Raw genomic sequence first — 22,661 nt, 5'->3', positions numbered from 1 at the left:
GAACAAACAGACAAATCTAAAAATTGAGGGAGAAAGGGGCAGGGGGACAAGTCCTCAAGATAGCACTATATACGTGCATGGGTACATGTAATGTGGTTCAGGATCGAAAGCGCCACTCAAGCATATCGAATAAAAGAAGATCGAAAAAGATGCGATGCCAACTCCCCACCATGTGGGACAAAGCAGAATTGTGTAGAGATCTAGAGGGAAAAAGAGAGAGTGGGGGTTCAACAATCTCAGATGGTAGCAAATGGAGAGGAGAGGGGGGAGTGATTGAAGCCAAACAGTAGCTAGCAAGGAACAAATGGAATTAGGAGCAATCTCTCTCACCTCCAGACAGGATGCTCCATCTTGCTTGGAGGCTTGCTTTTGGAGCCTGCATATACATATGCTGATGTTGAACTGTCCTTTGCTGGTTTTGTGGATGGATCTTGGATGGGTTTCCTGTTGCACATTTTGGAGGAATGCATGCTGGGTCTATCTAAAATGACTAGACAATGTGTGTTTTTTTCCTGGATAGCATTTGAGAAGGTGTTATTAAGAACTACACGCAACTTTTTTACTCCACCGCTATCTCGTTTGTCTATGTTCAAGCTATTATTGGATAGGTAATTTTATCCACGTGCCATAGACTCTACTTAAAAAATTGATTTTACGGTACTTAATTAGATACCAGGAAATACTTTAATTTTTTTATTATAAAATTTAATATCTCTTAATATATTAATTACGAGGTACTAAACGTGAAAGACCAAAATATAAAGAGAACATCATAAGTAACGAGTCAATATTCTGCGTGCAAAAGGGATGTACGATCTCGGTGGTAGGCAGCTCTTTCGGATAATAGAGAGCTAACGAACATTGTTCTCGGTGTTATGCAACTCTTCGTCTTATTTAAAATATTTTTATGATTAATATTTTTATTGTTACTGGATGATAAAACATGAATAGTATGAATAGTATTTTATGTGTGACTAAATTTTTTAAGTTTTTGCACAAATTTTTTAAATAAGACGAATAATCAAAGCATTGGGTACAGAAATCAAAAAATAAAATTATTATGGGACGAATGTAGTAGCAGATTAGTATATGATTAATTAATTATTAGCTATAAAAACTTTAAAAATGGATTGATATGATTTTTTAAATCAATTTTTCTATATAAAGTTTTCTAAAAATATACAGCATTTAACAGTTTAGAAAACATACTTAAAAAAAGGAGAAAATCTCGTTAGTTACTTAGGCAAATAACAAGGCCTTAGTCATATATGTAGAGGGTTCAATAGCGTAGCGCACGAGCTTGCTAGTTTATCCAGAAGGTAGTGCTGTGTGGAGAATGTATATCCCCACTTGTATCCATGAACTTATCCTTAAGATTGTAAATCCTCTTGTTAATCAATATATAGCACCCTTTCCTCACAAATACAAAAGATTTTTCTCAAGAAAAAAAGATATAATGCAAATTCTAATTCTCAAATTTTGGGGGAACATAAAAAAAAGAAAAATAACAAATGTGGAACACTTGAGACTATCATCCTTTTTCTATAGGACTTAAGCCCATTATCCAGTAGGTAGGGCAAATTTAGCAGCAAGTGGTGAGCCCATTATCAAGTACAACTAGTGGGCCAGATAAGGTTGCCTCGTAATGAGGCCGGCCCACGGCCCACTGTACCCTCCCCATCTAAAAACCCTAAGCCCGCGCCCCGTGGCCGCCGCCACCTTCCCCCCAACCTCGCGAAACCCTAGCCATGGCGTGGCGCGGCGCCGCCTCCCGCACCGTCCTCGCGGCCGTCCGTCGCCCGGCGCCCTCCGCCGCCGCGCGCGCCGCACTCCGCGCCCCTCCTCCCGCCGCCGGCCCGCGCCGCGTCCCGTCCGCCTTCGCGTCCCCCTCCTCGTCGCCGGTCGCGGCCGCACGGTGAGCGAAGGAGGCGACGCTACAGGAGGGCGGCTCCGTTGGCCATTTTTGCGGTGTTCTAATGGGGGTTTGTTTCTGTGTGTGCGCGTGGTGTGCAGGCCACTGGCGGCGATGATGGGGTCGCCGCTGACGACGGCGGCGTTGCTGGCGCGGCTGACGGCGCACCCGGCGGCCAGCGTGCGGGCGTGCTGCGAGCTCTCCCAGGGTATCTCCTTCCGCCGCACTTGTCAGGATCGCTAATGCTTCCCAATGTCAGTGGTCGTGCTGCATCATATAATGTCTCAGTTGCATGATCATCTCTAGTCCAAGATTTCGTTTTTTACAATTTTATTTTACACACTCAAGGTAGTATCTTGCTAGATGGTGCACTCTTCATTTCTTGATCGTTTTGTTAACGTCTACGCTAGTTCCTGCCTGCGAATGCACGTCTATGATATGTAGGACGTTCATCATTTATGCCTGGATCTTAGATTCAAAAGTACCATGGCTTGAATTTGCGCATTGTGAGAATGAATCGAAGCTGTTTGGTTCACGACTCTTGCTACTGGGTGTAGCATGGTAGCATTTCCAAGAATATATTGTGGTTATATGTAATATGCACACTTTTTTTATTTTTTTTGGCAATAAAATTTAGTTAGAGCTGATATAAGGAGATTAAAATTGAGATTTGATAGGGAATGGGAAAGATGGTTGATGTTGGCGGCTGGACAGCTTGATGAGGGCCTTATGTCCTAGAATTATGTAGGTCTCCCTTTTCCCAGTTCGCTTTTTTTTATGATAACTATACTCATGAAGCTAAAAATGAGAAATCACCTTAAAAAAAAAGAAACTGATAGACATTGGGTGCTGTCTGGTGGTTATAACACTATTGCTTGCTGTCTTATATATAGTTTATTAGGCCTTTTGTTTTCTGTCTATTCATATTCTACTGCTAAAGCCCTTTTTTTGGTCCTTTGCCCCCTCCTTGTGTGTCCATGTATGCTATCTAGAGACAGTTATTTATGACATATTAAAAAATTGGATAATTCCGTTGATTGAGGATATGTACGGTTGGGATTTGCCTAGGGAATGGAAAAGATGGGTGATGCAAGAAGCCAGTAGAGCATACAAAGGTGCTGATTTTGAAGCATGAAATTTCCTTTGGTAATTTTGATTTTCTCAACCATCCTAACCTAGATCTTCACAAAATCTGAAACCATGGGTAGCAACAATCAGCATAGTGGGTGTAACTGTCACAATTGCAGTTAGTATTCAATTTGAAATGCATTAAAGCACTTTTTGATGATTATGATATTTTCTGCATTAGAGCTATGTAAAAATCACAATCTGTCTTTTGTGTACCATTTCCTTGATTAGGTGTATATCCTGTCTGGTTTAACCTTTCTTGCTATAAAGATTCATTTGCTTCTTGCTAGGAAGATATATCTTCCCTTGTTAGTGTCAACATTCCCAGCTGTGGGTGCAACTTTCAAGAGTGAAATGATTTACAAGATTTTTTTTGTTGGTAGTAATGCAAATTATCTGCAATTAATGGCTATGCGAGGGGTTGTATTTGGTCGATTACATTTTTCCACTGCTACATTATTATTTTTCCATGAATCTATATGCTGTAAATTTTCTTAGTCATGTGTTACCATTATTTTGCAGGTACTTGAAGTTACCATGTAGATTCACTGTCCTTTGAAAAGGATACAACTCTTCTTGGATGTGTCTTTTGGAAGGCTGTTCTGGTGTTTCTATCAACTGCAAAGTTAGAAGAAACTCTCCAGCAAAAGCTTGTCTCAAAGTTTCTAGCTTAGACAGAGAAATAATTTCCTGTTATTATGACATGGCCTGCATGGCTGGGCCTATGAATTTAGCCCCTTTTTTCGTTGTTGCCCACTTACAACTGCATGTTGAGATGCTTTGGTCTCCCATTTCAATTGACCTGAGTATTGTGATATCGACCTCTTTCTTTGAAGTCACAATCTCTGGATTACCAGATATTGTTTTTCAGTTTGATTAGTTTGTTGCCTGAGCAAAATTTGGATCCTCATGTTGATGTCGTCCAGTGATGTCAACCATGTCTGATGTTTCCAAACAGTAGGTGGATTGGTGCCAACTGAAATATTTTTCATGCTTAAGCATATCCAACTTGGATAATAAATGAATGAGCTTTGACAGAATAAACCTGGTTCTAGTTGTTTTTTGGGTCTACATTTGACCTTTCTTGTCATTCAAAAAATTTGTATAATTATTAATTATTTTGTTATGATTTGTTCATAACTAAAGGAACTTTTAATCTTGACTCATAATTTTACATATTTGAATGAAAATTTTGAATAAAATAAACGATCAAACATAGACTCAAAGTTAACAGCGTCAGGCAAAAAAAATAACTAGAGGGAGTATATAACGAGGAAGTTTAGCTTCAGGACGCATGGATATCATCTAATCAAAAGCTACTAGTTCCAGGACAGATGAACATGCATGCTTACAGAAGCCACACATGAACATTACATGCTACTACACTGTACATTTGATCAACAGAGGATGCCTGGAACTTAGCCCCGTAGAACAAAGTGGTCATATATCTTGCCAATGACATGCTCAGTCATTGTTGGTTGTTTTGTGCTATTCATCAGCTCAAAGTTGCAGACATATCCCTCTCACAGCTTATTTTCGTTGATGAACATGAATTGAAGCCCCTGGTAGGCTGGCATTGTTTGCATGGTAGTATTTGACACACCATTTCTCTTTTCTGTTTGGTCTGTTCACCAGGTTTCATGGGATTTTCTGCCAAGATGATTGGCTGCTAATCCACTGGGGATGATCTGCATGGACAGCATTTAGCTGTCGACATCTGAAAGAGTTCTTAGGAGCTAAATAATTGGACTAACCAGGATGTTCTTGCGATGAACATGGCCCATTGTCATGGCCTGTGCTTGTGCCTACGAATCTATTAGTTTCTGTCATGTCTCCAGGATTCCATATTTCTGTTCAATTTAGGCCATGTTTATATGGCAAAAATTTTTAGGGAAATGGTCATATCGAACGTTTAATCAGATGTCGGAAGGAGTTTTCGGATACGAATGAAAAAACAAATTTCGCAGCTCGGCTGGAAACCGCGAGACAAATTTCTTGAGCCTAATTAAGCCGTCATTAGCATATATTGGTTACTGTAGCACTTATGGCTAATCATGGACTAATTAGACTCAAAAAATTCGTCTCGAGATTTCTCATGTAACTGTGCAATTAGTTTTTTGTTTCAACTATGTTTAATGCTCCATTTAAATGTCCAAAAATTCAATGCGATGTTTTTAGGAAAAATTTTGGAAACTGAACAATGCCTTATTGTGAATTTCAAAATCCATGTGCTTTGTGCATTACTGTTGTCCAGTGATGCTTCTGAAGGTGTGATGTCAACCACGCCTACCGTTCTGTTCTTCAACAAGTTGGTACCCACTGAAAAATACAGCTTGTTCTTCATTCCTTTCTAAGCGTGTCAGAACTATGGATAATATATGGATGAGGCATAAGGTAAGTAGATAAAAGAAACTTTCACAACTTAAACCTGGTTCAAGTAGTACTAGATCTTTATTTACATATCAAGGAGGTTTAGCTTCAGGGCATATACAAGCTGCTTTCAGAACAGTTCTGTCTGACTGGTACATAAACACACATACTTGCAGAAGCCACACCTGCACACTTACATACTACATTGTGCATGTGATAAACTGAGGAGGATGCCTGGAACTTAGCCCAGTAGAACAAACCGGTTCCCAACCTTCCCAATGACATGAACTGTCATGGTTACTCGCCTTGCACCTTTCATCAGCTCAAAGATGCAGATGTACCCCTCTCGCAGCCTGTTTTCGCGCATGAACTTGATCCAGCGATGGCAATTGAAACCCCTGTTAGTGCTTCCATGGTAGTATTTGACATACCATTTCTCCTTTTTGTTTGGCCTGATCAGCAGGATTTCATGTGATCTGTTTTCAAGATGGTCAGCTGCAAATTTGCTGGGGACGATCTGCATGGAAAACACTAACCAGGTCAGCTCAAAGAGAACTAACTCATCTATTCTCTATCATAAAAAAGGTTTTTACATGAAAATTTGTTCTATTTATATGCTGATCTAAGTTGACGCCCAAGAAATTGTATCCGAGATTTTTGTTTTGAACCATAGGAGGTTAATAATTGAACTGACCAGAAGTCCCCTGCGATTAATTTGGGTCATCTGCAGGACAGTCACAAAGGATTGCCTGGTTGCAGCGATACCAAACTGAATATCTCTTCTCGTTCCTCGCTAGTTAGGTAATTGGCAAGCCTCGAGTAGTGGTGGTCAACATGTTCATCATCACCATTATCATCATTATCACCACTCTTCTCTTCCTCAAACATCTCACGCTTGACATGGCAGCGGCTACTGTTTGGATTTTCAGGCGCATTCCCTGCTCAAAAAATGCATATCTATTAGATCATTTTATGTGTTAACAACATGAACAAGTAGAATACATTCTTGGTTTTCAGGTATATGGTAAGGTAATCCACAACATCATGATCTGAAAAGAACATTCTAAGGACTCATTGCAAACTTGTACTTCTGCTTACTTGGATTAGTCTTGGTCTTGCCACTCGATTTCTTCGAAGTAGAGTAAGGAGATCTGATGAGATGTGATGGTGTGCTAGTATCTTCAGAATCAGTAGAAAGGCATTGCTCAGCATTCTGGCCTCCTCTACTGTCGAAATGCTTGCACATGTAACTGTCCTTTTTTCCAGTGAAGAAGCAACACATTTTCTCACAGCCACTTGCATCAAACATTAGCACATCAAAGGAGCAGCTACCATTGCCATGGCCATTGCAAGTGAAGAACAGGAGATCATTCTCCTGGAGTTCATGAGCCTTGGCAAAATCCTCCCACCCTGACATGATAAGCAACTCATCAGCAACCTTTTCGATGCCAACGCGCCACGTTTCGCCGCTGGGTGATTTCAGTTTGAACCCTTTGGTGATCTGCCCACTGAAAACCTCTGCAACTTTCTCAGGTATGCTCTGAAATGAAACACGGTTTGTTAACTTTATTCCATGATACTGCAATATATTGTTTTTAGATGACAGGATGAATGCATGTCTAGTTATCAGCGAGTGAAAGTCTGAAAATGGACTTACAGAAAAATACTATCAGATAATCAAATAATCATTCTTGCAGGATGATTATACTTTTCTGCATTGCCACTTTGGTAAATACAAAGTACAAACTCAGTATGATCAGATAATCATTCTTGCAGATAATCAGCACAAACACAGCCAATATCAGGTAATCATTCTTGCAGTATGATTATACTTTTCTGCATTGCCACTTTTGTAAATACAAAGTACAAACCCCACTCTAAAAACCTAATATATCTACCCATGATCTACATTTAGACCCCTAATATCTTCCTTTCAGTAATCACAAGTAACAACATTCACCAAGATTACAAGTTTTTTGCAGGTCCAATATGACAAAAACTGAAGACAAAGCAGACTTACAATGCCATGAGCAAAATCTCCGGTCAAGAGCTTGAAGAAACGAATCCGGCTCACATCCATGTGCTCCCTGTAGTAGTGCTCCTGCCACTTGCTGCAACTCTCGCACCCTTTCTCAGCCATCACCTGCATTCTTCAGAGCTTCAACCAAAGCAGCAGCATTGCCATCACAGTTCAAACGATAATGCAAAAGGAGAATGCAACACCTGAAGAAAGGAGACAAGTTCTTGCCTGTCTCTTCTTGCATTCTCAGGATGAGATATGAAGGTGATGAGATGAAGAGGATGGTCTCTTCTCCTTGACGTTAACGAGGGGGAGTGTTTTTATGAGGTTGGTGGTGCTGGTTAATGTGTGATTTGACAGGGGCAGGTTGCTTAGTAGACCAGCTTATGGACATTGGTCACCGACAAGTGGGGCCACCTTGGCATGCTTATTAGGATGGAGTTTTGTAAGTCTTGGAGGGAGGTAAAGTTGGCAGTAGGCCAGTAGTGGAGCAAACAGTGAATAAGACTAGTTTGCTTCTGCTGAAATAAAAAGCTAGGGCTATAAAATATGACTAGTGGAGAGTGGAGACAGTAATATATGCTCACATGAATTTATATAACTTTTTAAAAAGATTTGAGTGGATGAAAAACTTTTATGTTTTCTCCTTAGGCTCTGTTTAGTTGCCAAAAATTTTCTTCCAAAAATATCACATCGAATCTTTGGACACCTAAATAGGACATTAAACATAGTTGAAACAATAAACTAATTGCAGAGTTATGTGAGAAATCGCGAGACGAATCTTTTGAGCAGAATTGGTCTATGATTAGCTATAAGTGCTACAGTAACCCACATACACTAATGGTGGATTAATTAGGCTTAAAAGATTCGTCTCGCGGGTTCTAGGCGAGCCATGAAATTTATTTTTTTATTCGTGTCTAAAAATCCTGCCGACATCCGGTCAATCGTATGACGTGACACTCAAAAATTTTCATTTCTCTAACTAAACACCCCGTTAACTGGTAGCAATGAAAAAAATGTTTTTCCTATTGTTCACACCTACAGACCCAATGCTTTTTATAAGAATTAGTGGTTAGAATTCCAAATCATTTGCTTTTTACTGAACCGGATAGGCCATAAGATATGTAAGAAGATGGAAAATATTTTTTTTCTTTTGTTACCCAATTGATTCGAGTACTATTTGTATCAACGAAAATCAAGTAAAATTATTGTAAACTAAGCAAACAGACTCATCAGAGCAGCTTGAACTTGAGATTAGGTAAAATTAGTACTTACCTTAAGGTTACCGTGTGACCTAGCTGTGTAGCTTAAGGTCACTCGGTTACAGTTCCATTTTTTCAACAGGTTGCTTGACTACTACTAGCGATGATACACTCTCATGTAAGCGATTTTATCTTCAGTTCTTGGATAAACCTTTACTTAGGAACAAAAATGTGGAGAGAGAGAGAGAATTGCACTAGCCCGTGAAAAATATTATGGGATTGTTTAAAGCATTCCTAGCCAATTCGCTGTCCCATCGTCCATCCGAAAAATAGATTAAGTGAGGGGGAAAACGTTTCTCCGGCAAATACTCTATCATCATCCAAAAATAAAACATCATCTTATTTTAAAAAAAGAAAATCTAAATATGGACGTTCGCTCTTATTCCTTTATATGTTAACATCCAATCACAAGAGATGAGAGCAATAACAACACGAGAAAAAGTAAGGATGAAATATTAAGAAAATATATGGACAATGTAATATGAATATTTTATAAAAGTGATAACTAATATAAATAAATAATCTTTTTAGATGGTCAGAAATTTGGATGAGCCTTCCAGAATGCTCTTATCTGGTTGGCGAAGTTTGCTACCCCAAACTTTAAACGCACCATAATTTACTATGTTAGTGTTTGGTTGACTGCCACGACTGACCTGATCCATACTTTATTAGCACATTGCCGTATACGTAATACTACGTTCGTCCAATAAATAACTTTATTTTTTAATTTCTTTATCCAAAGTTTAACCATTTATTTTATTTGAAAAATTTATACACGAGCTTATAAAAATTATTCACACAGTACTAATCATGTATTATCATATATTATTATATAGTAACAATAAAAGTATTAATCGCAAAAATATTTCAAACAAAACAAAGACTTTAAACATTGTATCTAATAACTGAAAAATAAAAGCAATTTTATCGTCCTTAAGAATGTAGCAGGAGGTACCACTGTTTTAGTATCATACGGTACCTCTCAAAGATAGAAAAAATGCTCGAAAATAGGAAAACTTTGATATAAAAAAATTAAACAAACAATGAAAAAACTTTAAAATCAACTTTAAATTTAAAATTTAGAATTTAAATTTTGGCCGCTAGTGCACGGAGAAACTGACACAATTATCGAGCACTCTGCTTTGGAATCTTTGGCAAAGATTTTTCAACAGATCTCTCTGTTGTCAAAGTGAGAGAATATGGTTTAGGACATGACCGCTGCGCTCGTGAGCTCTAGCTACTCTACGAAACACTGACACGATGATCTACTGAGAACACTGATACGATGACACTACCTACAGCCAACAAAAAAAAATGTCTTTGCCTCGTATTATTTGTCCTAAAATGTTTTATTTTTGAATTAATTATTATATTGAAAGATGTTAAAATAAGATCCAAATGCATTGTAATTTGAAAAAAATAGACAACAAATTCTTTGGGGTTTTGAACAAGACATTTTAGTTTTTTTTTAGTCTTTTATGTTCATTGGCATGACTTTTCAGCTAGGGAAGGTCTTATGCGCATACTACTATCTCGTACCAAAATATAAATATATTTAGATTTTTAGCATGGGTTGAGGTTCAAAATAAAAGACTATGCGCTCTCCGATGGATGGCGATGGGAGAGTATACGATAATAAACAAAAAAAATTGAATGAACTATTATTGATAAAATAAGTAGTACTACTAAAAATACTTATATTATGATATTTGATTAAAATATTAGAAATGTTTATATTTTAGAATGAAGTAGAAATGAGTTTGATGTCTGAACTACTAACAACTTCCCAAAATATATTCACTTCGTTCAAGGAAAATATTGGATTTCTAGAAATGAATTTGGGTACCCCCATCCAGATTCATTCCCCGGGGTTGAAACTTTTTTTTAAAATGGAGGGTGTACTTCCTCTATCCCTAAATAGTTTTTATTCTAATTTTCATATATTAGGGTTTGAGAAGAAAAGATGTATCTCTCATTAAATATCGTATGATCGGGAATGAAAGGATGGTTAAGGATGGAATAGAAAAATAATTGAATAGAAGGTAACTGATGGAACAAATAATACTCAGATAATGACAACTATTTTGGAGCAAATTTAAATCTTAGAGACAATTTTCTAAGACAGAGATAGTATCATCAAAAGTTGAACAAAGTATTAAGGAAATAGATTGAATTAAATAAAATAAGTTATGATGGGTTGACAAGAGAAAATAGGTAGAGAAAAAAGATTATTCAGCTTGATTGATAAGAGTCGGTAGATGAAAACACACCATTTAATAATAGTTCGAAGAATATGATAATAAAAGAAGGGATTTGCGCAAGACAAACCTCAATCCAACAGACCGGAGTCGAGCGGGAGGGTGACCAGTCGAAAATAGATGAAGTGAGCAGAGACCTGATCATCCAATGTCGCACGCGTGGGAGCAACACGATTCTTCACATTGGAGATGGACGAAAAGGTTATCACATTGCAGAGAAGAGCAGAGCCGATTCATTTGGAATAATCATGATGAACAGGTGATGGAAGTTCAATTCATTCCTACTACATCAGTCCTACCTTCGTCTCCATAATAATCTCATTTTTCGTTTTTCTGTGTCCAGCGTTTGACCATTCGTCTTATTTAGAAAATTTGTAAAAAAGCTTTTAAAAAATAGTCACGTATAAAGTACTATTTATATTTTATCATCTAGTAACAATAAAAATATTAATTGCAAAAAAATTTCAAATAAAACGAATGGTCAAACGTTAGACACGAAAAAATGAAAAATAAGGTTATTATGGGACGGAGGCAGTAGCTCGTTGCATTCAGATTCAGGCTGGCAAGCTAGCCCACAAGCATCACCAATTCTAACACAAAAGCACTGCCATTAACTATTTCTACATAGAAGGACATCAGCACCAACAGCAGCAGATGGATCAGCAATATTCAGGTTTTCGAGCATTAGCAATTCTAACACAAAAGCACTGCCATTAGCTATTGCTACATAAAAGGACATCAGCACCAAGAGCAGCAACAGATGGGATCAGCAATATTCAGATTTTCGAATGATATGGACCAACATCGTGAGCTTCTCGTTCTTCATCAGCTGGAAGAGGCAGACATCACCTACTTTTAATTTGTTGTCGCCAATGAATTTCCTCCAACCTCCAACAAGCTTATGAACTCTGTGATTGATCTGGAATGCAACCTTGCACTTGTATTTCTTCTTGGGCAGCAGAAGCCTCATAGTTTTGCTCTCTCGTGGGAGATACTCAGCAGCATATTTTGCATTGAAGCACTGATTGCATATAGAAAATGCAGTAACAGTATCAGCAAAATTGAACAAGTATAGCAGCAATCCGAGGAGAACTTTTTACTCTATTATTTTTGTGTTCTGACTTCTAAATCAGCAGAGAATAAACTTTCGATTGTTACTTTTTTTTTCTTTTGTTACTTCGTAAAAAAGCAGTGCTAAGTTATAGCTTACTCACCAGAACGCTTGCATTGCCTCTGATGCAGCTGTCCCGCATGACAGCTACGAAAATGGGTATTTCAGATTGAATAGCTTGTACTTTGGCTTCCACTTCTCTCTCAAGTTTACCAGATAGAGTGGTAAACTTTGTCACAATGTAGTTAGGCTTACTAATTCCATTCCTAGGACACCTGGTGGAAGGAGCATATCCTGCACAAAAGACCCGGTCAAAATCGGTCAGAAACTAATTAAAAATGTCAAGGGGATTTCAAGTGTTACATATATAACCTGGTGGCTTTGAGTGAAGGCTTTGCTTAAGAGGATGAAATATCAATGCAACTTCCCTTTTGTTTTTTGATGCTTCGAATACGCAGGTATCACCTTCTTGCAAATGATTGTCGCGAATGAAGTCCAACCAACCAGTTGAAATGGCATACTGATCATCAGTTTCAATGTCCAAACTGATATCCCATGTCATGCTACGTCCAGAATGACAGAGTTTGATGGTCTCATTTTCGTGAAGAAGATATCTGACAGCATAATCCTTCGAGATGGTCTATTCAAAATGATTAAGGACTATGTCATTTTACAAGTTTCATTAATCACTAATATTAGTAGAGATGAATAATTCAAGACTCAAGCTGAATTTATTATTTATCAAACAGGATCTAATAAACAGCAACGTTTCAGAAAAACTCCAATTAACATAACTACAGAAGTTCCACCTGCTGACTACACAACACAAATTTTGAAATTTAATACATACCAGTGATCCATTAGTCACACTTGCTTTGTCTATGGTTGTGATGTAAAATGGAATCTGAGGCTGAATTTTCTTCTCAAGAGCATTCACTTCAGCCTTTTGCGCATTGGTCATGCTGCACATCCTTGGTAAGTCACAGAAAGACTTGGTTGGTTTCTGGGTGCAGTCTGAATTGACGGGTTCATCATGTTCTTCTGAAGATGAGACATTTTCAGCTGCATATATAATGCCAAAAATGTGTATTTTAGTACACAAGACAATATAATTAGTAAGAAATGTAAGTTATGCATTTGAAATATTTACTTGATTTCCATGAAGATCTTGCTGGACTTATCTCTAGAGTTTCCCTACTGTAACTAGAGCTATCAACATACCGATTAGCTGACTTTGCTTTTTTTCGCAGTCGTGTATGATTATCATAAGATATGCTCCTTTCTTGCACATAAGGAAACTGTTCCATATTGGCACAGGATAATTCTTTCTCACAAGCACTTGGATCATAAATCCAAACTTTGAAGTGGGAGTTTCCACTATATATGAACACCAAAATGTCACCCTTTTCAAGTTCATAAGCACTGGCAAATTTTGCCCATCCAGATCGCAGGACAAGATTGTTTAGTTCCTTGACAAGTCGAACTTTGTATCTGTTGCCATTACGAGTTTCAAGGTTTATTGTTTCAGGTATATGTCCTCTAAAATTTTGTGCAAACTTCTCTGGTATGGTCTGCAGGAACAAACTAATTATTACTTTTTTTGTGGACAAGAAAGTAGTCGTGCTACCACAGATGATTTACAGGAACATAACATGGATAATGAAAGTTGCAGTGATTTTCTTTGTTTAAAATGTGGTAAAGCATGTACTGATAAGTAACTGCTAAATGGACAGTAAATTTGACTCTTGAATTTCCGACTCCTGTATTAAAATCAGCGTAAATTGCTAGCTCAAGTTGCTACCATAGAAGACACATGTTTGACTCTACATACACAACAATAGTGTAATCAGCAAAGTCTTACCAGTCCATTTTTGAAATCACCAATCATAACCTTGATGAAACTCTTTCCATGATCGTCCATGTGGTGCCAATAATGATCTATAACACAATTCTTGCACGCACTGTGAGATTTTTCCATCATGTGACCACTCCAACCATGTAAACTGAGATGAACTTGTTAGATTTCAAAAATCTATGCACTTGCTCACACAGACACTAACAGGCCATGCTTCACATATAACAGGAAAATATGTGGGAAGCAACCCTAAAACTAGTAATTTGCCAATTTATAACAGTTGGTAGGTAACCAATTATAGAGCAAATATGACAGTATGAGACAAACGCTATTGATTGAACCAGAAAAGGTATCTGTTTGACATAACTAGCAAAACCTGATTCATTTAAAAATTAAAAGTGCATCAGCACATAGTTTGGCTGTTAATTTATCAAACATATCATTTATGAATACATAGCTTGGATAATTGTTCATTTATTTTAAGCGAATAGATGTTTGTTTATCAGTACGTAGCTTGGCTGCATCAAATACAAAACTTGGCTGTTTTTCAGAAAGTGGAAGCTTTTATTGAAATCAAAATAAGTACATCAAGGTGATAAAAGCCATCTTGAAAGCATAACTTGGCTGTACTTCTAGATTAAAAGAAGCCCACCTAGACAACATGCACTTAAGAACGCATGGATCATTGGGTAGTCCTCATTTGCATGATTCAAAGATCAAAAAGGAGAGAAAAATCATAGGAGGAGACGTACCTTTGCAAATCAGCTCTAAGGCCAGCCAACAGAGCAGAGATGCAGCCAGTAGCCACAAACTATGTCCAAGTACCGTCCAAATATAGAGGCCAATCAGGATACCAAATCATGATGTGTTTTACCATGAAACACTGACAGCTTATCCTTTCTTTTAAAAAGCCTTATCTGGAAATCTATTCTGGTGGTAGTAGGATGCTAAGAGAAGCATAACATAATTACTACTGGGAATCTTTTGTCTTCTGAGCAGCAACTGCAAAGGAATCATTTCCTTTTTCAGCAAGTCTAAGAAGATAAGAAAGAGCACCAATGTTCAAAGAATGCTGTAAGATTTTGTCAGTATATTGTGGTAGAGCTAACACCTGAGTACTACATGTTAAGATCTATTTCAGTTAATAGAAATCTAGTGTGAAGAGAAGTGTAGAACTGATTAGTAAGGGACAGGAAAGCAACAGGCTTGAACAGAATTCAGTGAGCAATGTTTCAACATTGGTGGCGGTTTCAGATATTAGTGAGGAATCAAAAAATTACAAGTCCAGGTACCCACATCTAATTTCGAGATATATCTCTATGTGCATTATAACCCATTGTTCCACTGTCAAGAAAAGAATAGGACTAATTATGTCCAGTGAAAACACTCTGCTCTGGTTTGGTATTCTTTGGAAGATTCGCCTGCATCCTGGATTCCTGCCTGTCAAATTGAGTGAAGAGAATTGAGCATGACCAGTCACTGATCAGGTCCAGCCAGGCCAAATCAAGTGAGAATCAGCCAAGGCTTTCTGCCATAGACATCTAGGAGTAGTACGGTGGCCTTGTATCTGACTCCAACAAAATTATACAATTCTAGTTGAGATGTTGAATAAAAAATATATATTGACCAGATAATGTTTGCTACAATAAATGCAATTTAAATATGCGAAAATTTTCCTCCTAATAATATTATTATGTCTTACAATGTAGTATGCTCAACATAAGATGTGGATACACATGACAGATCTGATGTTTGCCATATCAAATACAATGATGAATGCTTTCTATATCACTTTAAAAAATGGTGTATCAGAATTTCATAGCTATATACTATAAAGATATGAAATGGCGTCATTTACAATTTGTAATTAAAAAGATAAACTCATGAAATCAACATTAAGCACTAAATTTTAACAAGATACAAGTGCACGACATTGCTGTATAAATCTGTACTGAAAATTGACAAGACACAGCACAGCCATAACAATTTTAAAATGAAAATTTACAATCAAAGAGGAAAGGAACAATAACAATTTTAACCTGGAACTTAAAAGATATCTCGCGATATCACGGAATTTCCAGTTTTAGTTTACTAGTGACTGGGGGCCATCAAAATGACATGCGAAGTAAATTGGGATACCTGGACTGCAAAAGCCCATGCTTCAAAAAATTCAGTAGTGGTTTCCATATGTTGGTTCACTGGCATGAAGGAGCATCTATACAGGATATTATCAATGTGAAAACTCTCATCTCAGACAAAATAACAAAAATTTGCGTTATGGACCAATGCCAGGACAGGCAAATCATTAGGATTACATCAAATGAAGAAGAACAAAATATGCTCACAGCGGCATAAAAACAGGATTCGTAATGTTTCATCATATCAAAGATAATGAATACACTCAAATATCATTGTGTGATCCTGGAGAAAGAAACTTAACAAACACTAACATAGAAAAAAAAGGTGCCAAAAGGGTAACCTACACAATACCACACTGAGACAATACGCAACTGATGTTAAACCAAAAGCACAATAATAGTACTTAAAAGTTCTCAAGTTCAACTGGATGACTCTACCTCTAAAAGATAGACAGGTTGGACTGAATAAAACAAAATGCCAGAAAATTGGAGCCTAAAATGCTCTACATCATTTTCAGCTCTTACTTCATGAACAGAAGAGAAGTATACAGCAACACCAATTGATTTTTGAGTGATCAAACTTAAAGTTGAAGAAAAAATTGTAAATGTGACAGTAAAAACTGCATGATGAACACACGCCTAACCAAGTGTATCACAAAGCACTCAAACTATTTCATTTCGAGTGGGGCAGTGAGTTGCTTTACAAACATTGTTCAGTGGAAAGGAGCTCTACTGGTGAGCTGCTGGTACATATTTGAGCAAACTCTACATGAAACAAAAAAAGTCACATCTCGAGGAACTAAGCAAAGAATAAACAAATCTGCTAAATCCACTACCAAATACTCCTCGAAGACATAAAGGAGAAAAATCACCTTCCTCTCCTTTGCAGAATGCAAATTACAGATAAAGTTCAAGTTTGTCCTTCTGAGTGGTCAGCAGCAATGGTGAAGCGCTCACTTTCTAGAAATGAAGGATCCAAGAACTTGGCAACAAATGCCCACATATTGTACACGTCTTCAAAATTAGTAAGGAAGCCAAGGGAAGCAGTCACAACTTCAACTCTCACGGTTACGTTTTTACTGTCTCTGCGGCCATTCTTATAAAAGGAAGCTTCAGGTATATCAAATGCTCCATTTAACTGTTTATGATTCAGGTCTAACTTTATATGACTAAGAAAACCAATACCAAGGGATATGCCATTCTTCTCAGCAATCTTCTGGACAACTTCAGCATTAACAAAAGTGCCATTACTTTGCTTCACATTGAAAGCAACAGCAGCTCCCCTTTCATACTTAATCTTTGGGCCATAAATATGGACAAGATGGTCTGCATCACCATCTTTTGAGTCTGGCAACCTCAGCTGCAACAGTGAAGTTACTAGCCAATTGATCAGGTATCTTAATCTAAGAGTTGTTCTGTTAAGCCCCATCATATCAACATGATCAATGTGCCTGCATATTATCTCTGGCTCTCTCCTGCCCCAGTCCTGAGCATCATCATACCCATCACTCACACAACCATCATCGTCACGAAATGCATATCCAGAAGCTTCTGCAGCATCTGAGGCCCGATGTAGTCTATCCACAATAATATTTGCTTCAGTGCTGAATGAAACCCTACGGCCCATGCTTAAAGCTCCGTCAATCTCATCAACACCAAAGAGCCGACCCCCAGCAAACCTGCTGTTTCCATCCCTCCCTCCCAAAAGCCGAAATTCCCCTTCAGTTTCCCTTCTTATAGCACTTTCTTTGTGATCCACATCGCCGTTCAGAGCATGTTGACATGCAACTTCTTCAACCTCTGGCTCCTCTTGGATTTCACTAACTTGCCTGAAATGATTCCGCTGACCATTCTCAAATATTTCTTCTTCAGGGTCCTCTTTGAGGCAGTCCGCGTCATGTGAAACTGATAATACAGCTGCATCAAAAGAAACCACCTGACCATCATAAAGAGGGCTTCTTGATATCCTAGATGTTAAGTTCGGTGACATCCTCTTGTTACTTTTTCTGCCAGCAAACCAAGAAGATGGTAATGGGGATCCAAGTTTCCCTTTCTTGAACTGACCGCCCTTTTCCGACCCCAATGGGCTTTGGCCAACATCAACCCAGAAAGAATTCTCTGAAGAACAGTCCTCACTGAATGCCGGGCTCCTCATGACCTCACCAACAGAGATGCTCTCAGTTTCTTCAAATATGGTGCTCGCCCCATCCCTATCCGAGCTGCTGTCCCGGCCAGGATCACTCTCAAATGCCTCTCTGACCTGAGCAGATGTGTACACACCTGAAAATGCTGGCAGCTGCGACCCATTGCGGGCATCAGACGCTGACTTCTCATCTTTGTGGACACCAGAATCATCTTCAAGATCATCCATTGCATCAAATCCATCAACGGAGTCACTCAAATATTGCGGAAACACTGGAACAATCTTCACCATCCCAGAAGCATTGCACCCATTCCTCCCCTGCAAGCTCCCAATAACAGATTTCTTGATCAGAAGGCAACCAAACCCAGTTGGGTCAGCACCGAAAACCCGGTAGAACGAGGTTATGATGAAATCTGGCCTGAACAGCGAGAGCCCGAGAGAATCCATGTCCTTGGGGCCAAGTGCACCTGCATCAAGCATCACATGCCAGCCATTCTGCTGTGCCAACGCCATCCACTGGTACGAGTACTTGGCGCCGGTCACCCGAGATTGTGCAGGGAACACAAACAACCCGACTGCGGCATCCCGTCGCCGTCCTCTCTTCTTGCCCACGATCTCCTTCCTCAGCTCCGTTGTGCAGAGCTTCAGCGTCGGCCACCGGAACCACGCGCTGCGTGTCTTGGCACCCTTGGCCCGCGCACTCTGCGCCATCCAGCTCACAGACTGGCTCTCATGGTCGAACATTGTGAGCAGCCTCCGGTTGGTCTCGAACGGGTAGCACTCGGCAAGCAGCCGGAACGCCGAGCCACGGCTCACCGTGAACACCAGGGCGTACTCGCTCGCCGGCACATTCAGGTACTCGAGGATCCGCTCCTTGATGTCGTTCTCGGCCGTGCCGGCCTCGGCGCCGCCGTAGAGCGCGTGGTTGCTCAGGTTGGCATTGAGCTCGGACAATGTGAAGGACGAGGAGGAGGAGTCCCAGCCGGAGTCGAAGAGGCCGAAGCCGCAGTAGTCGAGGCAGACCCTGCCGGCGCCGGGGGCGTCGAGGTGGGAGTAATGCTCCAGCCGGAGGCGGTCGACGTCGGAGGTGGTGGCGTAGTCGGGGTACATGGAGAGGAAGCTGGCGATGGCGTGGGGGAGGAGCGGGATGTCGGAGAGGGAGCGGAAGGGCCCGGCCGCGGCGGCGAGCGCGGTGGCGCGGAGGAAATCCCGCTGCGCCCGCAGCCGCGCGAGGGAGCGGGAGCGCGACACGGCGGCGTCGGCGTCGGCGCCCGCGCCGGCAATGTCCGGCGGCGGGCAGAGCGAGCCGTCCTCCGACGCGGCGTCGAGCGCGTCCCGCAGCTGGCGGAGGAACGACGCCGGGTCGTCACGGTGGCCATTGCTGCCGTGCCCGCCACCGTGACCGCCGCCGCCGCGGCGCCGGTGATTCTTGGCCAGGAAGACGGCGGCGCAGTGGGAGAGGGGCTTCCATAGGGAGAGATGCATAGGGATCGAGCAGCCGGAGAAATCGCAGCTTCTTCTTCGTGGCAGTTTTGGATCAACGAGTGGAGTGAGGAGGCATCGAGTGGAGCAAAAAAAATCCGAGATTTCGGATCAGCAGCTGCGGAAAAACTGCAGCTTTGGGCGGACTAAAAATTGGATCTTTGGAGAACTATGGATCAAGAGCTCACAAGTGAAAGAAACTGGGCATTTCTTGCATCAACAACGCCGGCAGAATGGCAATGGAGGTCTGAGATGAAGGAATTTGAGGGTTTCCGGGTGGGAAAATGGATTTGGTAGTGTGGAAACAGTGGGAGATGCAGATTTTGTGGTAAAAATTGGAGCTTTTGCTTTGAAGGAGTTTGGAGGGTGGAGGGTTTGAGATGCAAGGAGGACACTCTTCACCTTTTCCTTTTGGACTCTCCTCTCATCCTCCTCAGCTAAAAGTGAGGGCTTTTGCTTTTGGCAGGATCAAGAACTCAAATTAAAGAAAAGGGCACCCAGCATCAAAGAAGAGAGCAGCAAAAATATATGTAAAGAAAAACTAAAGATTTGACTCTCCTCTTTTTCTGCTTTTCAGCAAGAATAATTGCAGTGGACTGGCTAAATCTCCAAATCTAGGAAGAGGAGAACTGAAGAACACAGCTAGGAAGCACAGGGATGAAGCTTTAGCTTAGCTTGAGCTTGAGCTTAAGCTTAGCTCAGATGCAGAACAAATCTCACAGCCTCCCTCCTCTCACCAAACTCTTGCAAGTGGTTTGAATGCTCTCACTAAATGCCTTGCATCATGAGGAGGGCTGCATTCATTTCCAAGAACTACTACTAGCAGCAAACACCAACTTTTTTATTCGTTTTGGTTTTGTTCCTACACTTCACTTTGGAGCAAAGTACTGCCACTATTTTAGTGTAGCTCAGTGTGGCTTTAGTACTATCCACCAAGTAAAAACAAAGTGTTTGGTACTCTTATTATTGGCTTTACCTTAATATTTTTTTGTTTCTCTTCCTGGGGCTCACATTGGGCTGTAAAGTTAGTGGTAAGCAAGTATTTGGGCATTGACTTTTTTTCACCATTTAAATGCAGTGTTATTGGGTGCTTTTGGTCATGATTTTTCTATGGGGTTTAAAGCAAAAGTTCTGTCGTCTGAATGATTATTTTCTTGACTGGTTTTGTGGCATTGGCTCTCTGTCTTTTTGCCTCGTGCTCATAATAATGAACATGTTTATCTCCCATTATATGATAATCTTATAAGAACTAACTCAAAAAAAAAGTCTATCTGTTTGTTCTTTAATCTTCATCGGTCCCCCAATTGAAATAAGTTGTTTCAGTTACAGTTGCAAAATAATTAATGCTGATCAATACTGACATTTAATACTGGTACTGCCCTCCTTAATGATAACTGTATGCAATTAACAGTTCAATAACAGTTTTGGTATTCCTCTTCAATTTCCATATATCTGCAAAGCAACACAATATTTTTATATTCCAGTTCAGTGATCCACGCAGCACCCATGCACTGCATGATTTGCTACGGGCCTATCTATGATTGCTACTCTAATCTTGATCTATTAATTAATTTTTTAGATACGGGCTGAATACATGTGATTTACTATAGATAACATATGTCTATTATAAATAAGTAATATATACTTTTATTGAAATTATTGCACATAGTTTTTCTTTGGGATATTCATCTCAATTTGATTTTATATATTGATATATATTTCGATTTAATTGTTTTAGATAGTTTGTAAAATTAACAAGGCAAGGGGTGGCAGATGCAATAGGTCGCCACTAACTTTTTTAGAAGTTTCAAAATAGAAAAATCTGGCGATTTGAGATTCATAGTATTATCACATGTCTACTTTAGTCGTAGATTTTCTTTATTTCTTGACTGGGTTACGGTTCTTTTGCATGATCTTTTTGTCGGCATTTACACTCACAACCCATGAACTATCAAACAGTATATTTTTATAAAAAAAAGTCTATAAAAGTTTATTAGTTTATCTTTCTAGGTAGATTTTTAATTTTATAGTGGCTAATACTGTTAAATAGCTACCATAAAAATAAAATAAAATAATATTTTATCTTTCATCTTAACACAACCTAGTATAGGCATTTGATCCCTCAATTGTGTTCTTTGTGTACATAAACATCAAGATGAAAATTTCTCTTATTTTTATAACTATTTCAGTGGTACAAATGATGAAATTTACTTAAAAATAAAATATATTTTAAAATGATAAAATAATAAAGTTTTATATATAAATTAGTTAAAAAAAACTATATTGTTTATTGTCTAGGTATTCGAAAAGTGCGCTACAAAAGCAGCTTAATCATCGCACGTATTGTGATGCACAGAGAATCCAGGTGTGTAATGTAGATGGACAAGACAGGGTCAAATGGCCACATAGGCCCTGTGAAACTGTGAGCGGTCGCTAAAAAGTCTGAAACTTTTTTCTTATGAGTATTTCACGCTGCAGCTGCAGCAGCAGCGCTGACTAGTGACCACCGTGAATGATAGCAACAGTTGTGATCGGCCTCATCTGTGTGATCTGGTCTCGCCATGCCATGGAGTACTGGTACAAGTTTTGCGATTGTAAATTTGGTTTCGAGAATTTCACCTTATTTAGGTAGGAACAGGTATTTTTCTGGCAGAATAATGTAAAAATTTGGTGTATATTTACGGGTTGTAATAAGCTATGGTATCTTCATAATTGTGTGGTTTCAAAAAAGTTTAGATTCATGGCATTATAAATTTATTTGTTTTTAAAAATAGTAATAAATACCATTACTATTTAACTAATTAGAACGATGTCATTACAATTTCATGATTATTTGAGATATGCCACCATGTATCCCTACAGTGTACTTAAAAATTTTTGGGACCAAACTGCCATATGCACTTAGGGCAGTTGTTTAGGAGGGAATGGTGGGCAATTTGTTAAAAAAAAAAGGTTAAAGTGTGTTGAAGGGATACACAGTGG

General features: G+C 39.3%; 4 protein-coding genes across 4 annotated transcripts; 1 reads left to right on the top strand and 3 right to left on the bottom strand.

Moving 5' to 3' along the window:
- The first annotated feature begins 1,715 nt into the window (after positions 1–1,715).
- On the top strand, positions 1,716–3,857 carry LOC102700674. The gene is made up of 3 exons (XM_040529570.1): positions 1,716–1,915; positions 2,014–2,120; positions 3,563–3,857. Exons 1-3 carry the CDS (start codon positions 1,749–1,751, stop codon positions 3,568–3,570), a joined length of 282 nt encoding a protein of 93 aa, XP_040385504.1. The 5' UTR covers positions 1,716–1,748; the 3' UTR covers positions 3,571–3,857.
- A 1,655-nt stretch (positions 3,858–5,512) lies between these two features.
- LOC102712214 (B3 domain-containing protein Os12g0592300-like) lies at positions 5,513–7,550 on the bottom strand. The gene is given in 5 exon segments (XM_040529789.1): positions 5,513–5,927; positions 6,105–6,151; positions 6,154–6,351; positions 6,482–6,950; positions 7,431–7,550. Coding segments are annotated over 5 exon segments (1,110 nt in total). The 3' UTR covers positions 5,513–5,651.
- A 3,927-nt stretch (positions 7,551–11,477) lies between these two features.
- LOC102711932 (B3 domain-containing protein LOC_Os12g40080-like) lies at positions 11,478–14,039 on the bottom strand. Its single transcript, XM_006664093.2, has 6 exons — positions 13,923–14,039; positions 13,212–13,632; positions 12,912–13,123; positions 12,434–12,701; positions 12,165–12,355; positions 11,478–11,971 (listed from the first exon to the last, which is right to left on the bottom strand). Exons 1-6 carry the CDS (start codon positions 14,037–14,039, stop codon positions 11,717–11,719), a joined length of 1,464 nt encoding a protein of 487 aa, XP_006664156.1. The 3' UTR covers positions 11,478–11,716.
- A 2,519-nt stretch (positions 14,040–16,558) lies between these two features.
- On the bottom strand, positions 16,559–20,520 carry LOC102700395. Its single transcript, XM_015843364.2, has one exon. The coding sequence runs from the start codon at positions 19,680–19,682 to the stop codon at positions 16,965–16,967; it is 2,718 nt and encodes a 905-aa protein (XP_015698850.2). The 5' UTR covers positions 19,683–20,520; the 3' UTR covers positions 16,559–16,964.
- Between the last annotated feature and the right edge of the window lie 2,141 nt (positions 20,521–22,661).

The sequence above is a fragment of the Oryza brachyantha genome, chromosome 12, assembly GCF_000231095.2.
Source record: "Oryza brachyantha chromosome 12, ObraRS2, whole genome shotgun sequence".
Taxonomy (NCBI): domain Eukaryota; kingdom Viridiplantae; phylum Streptophyta; class Magnoliopsida; order Poales; family Poaceae; genus Oryza; species Oryza brachyantha.
This window is presented reverse-complemented; position numbering and strand designations above follow the sequence as displayed.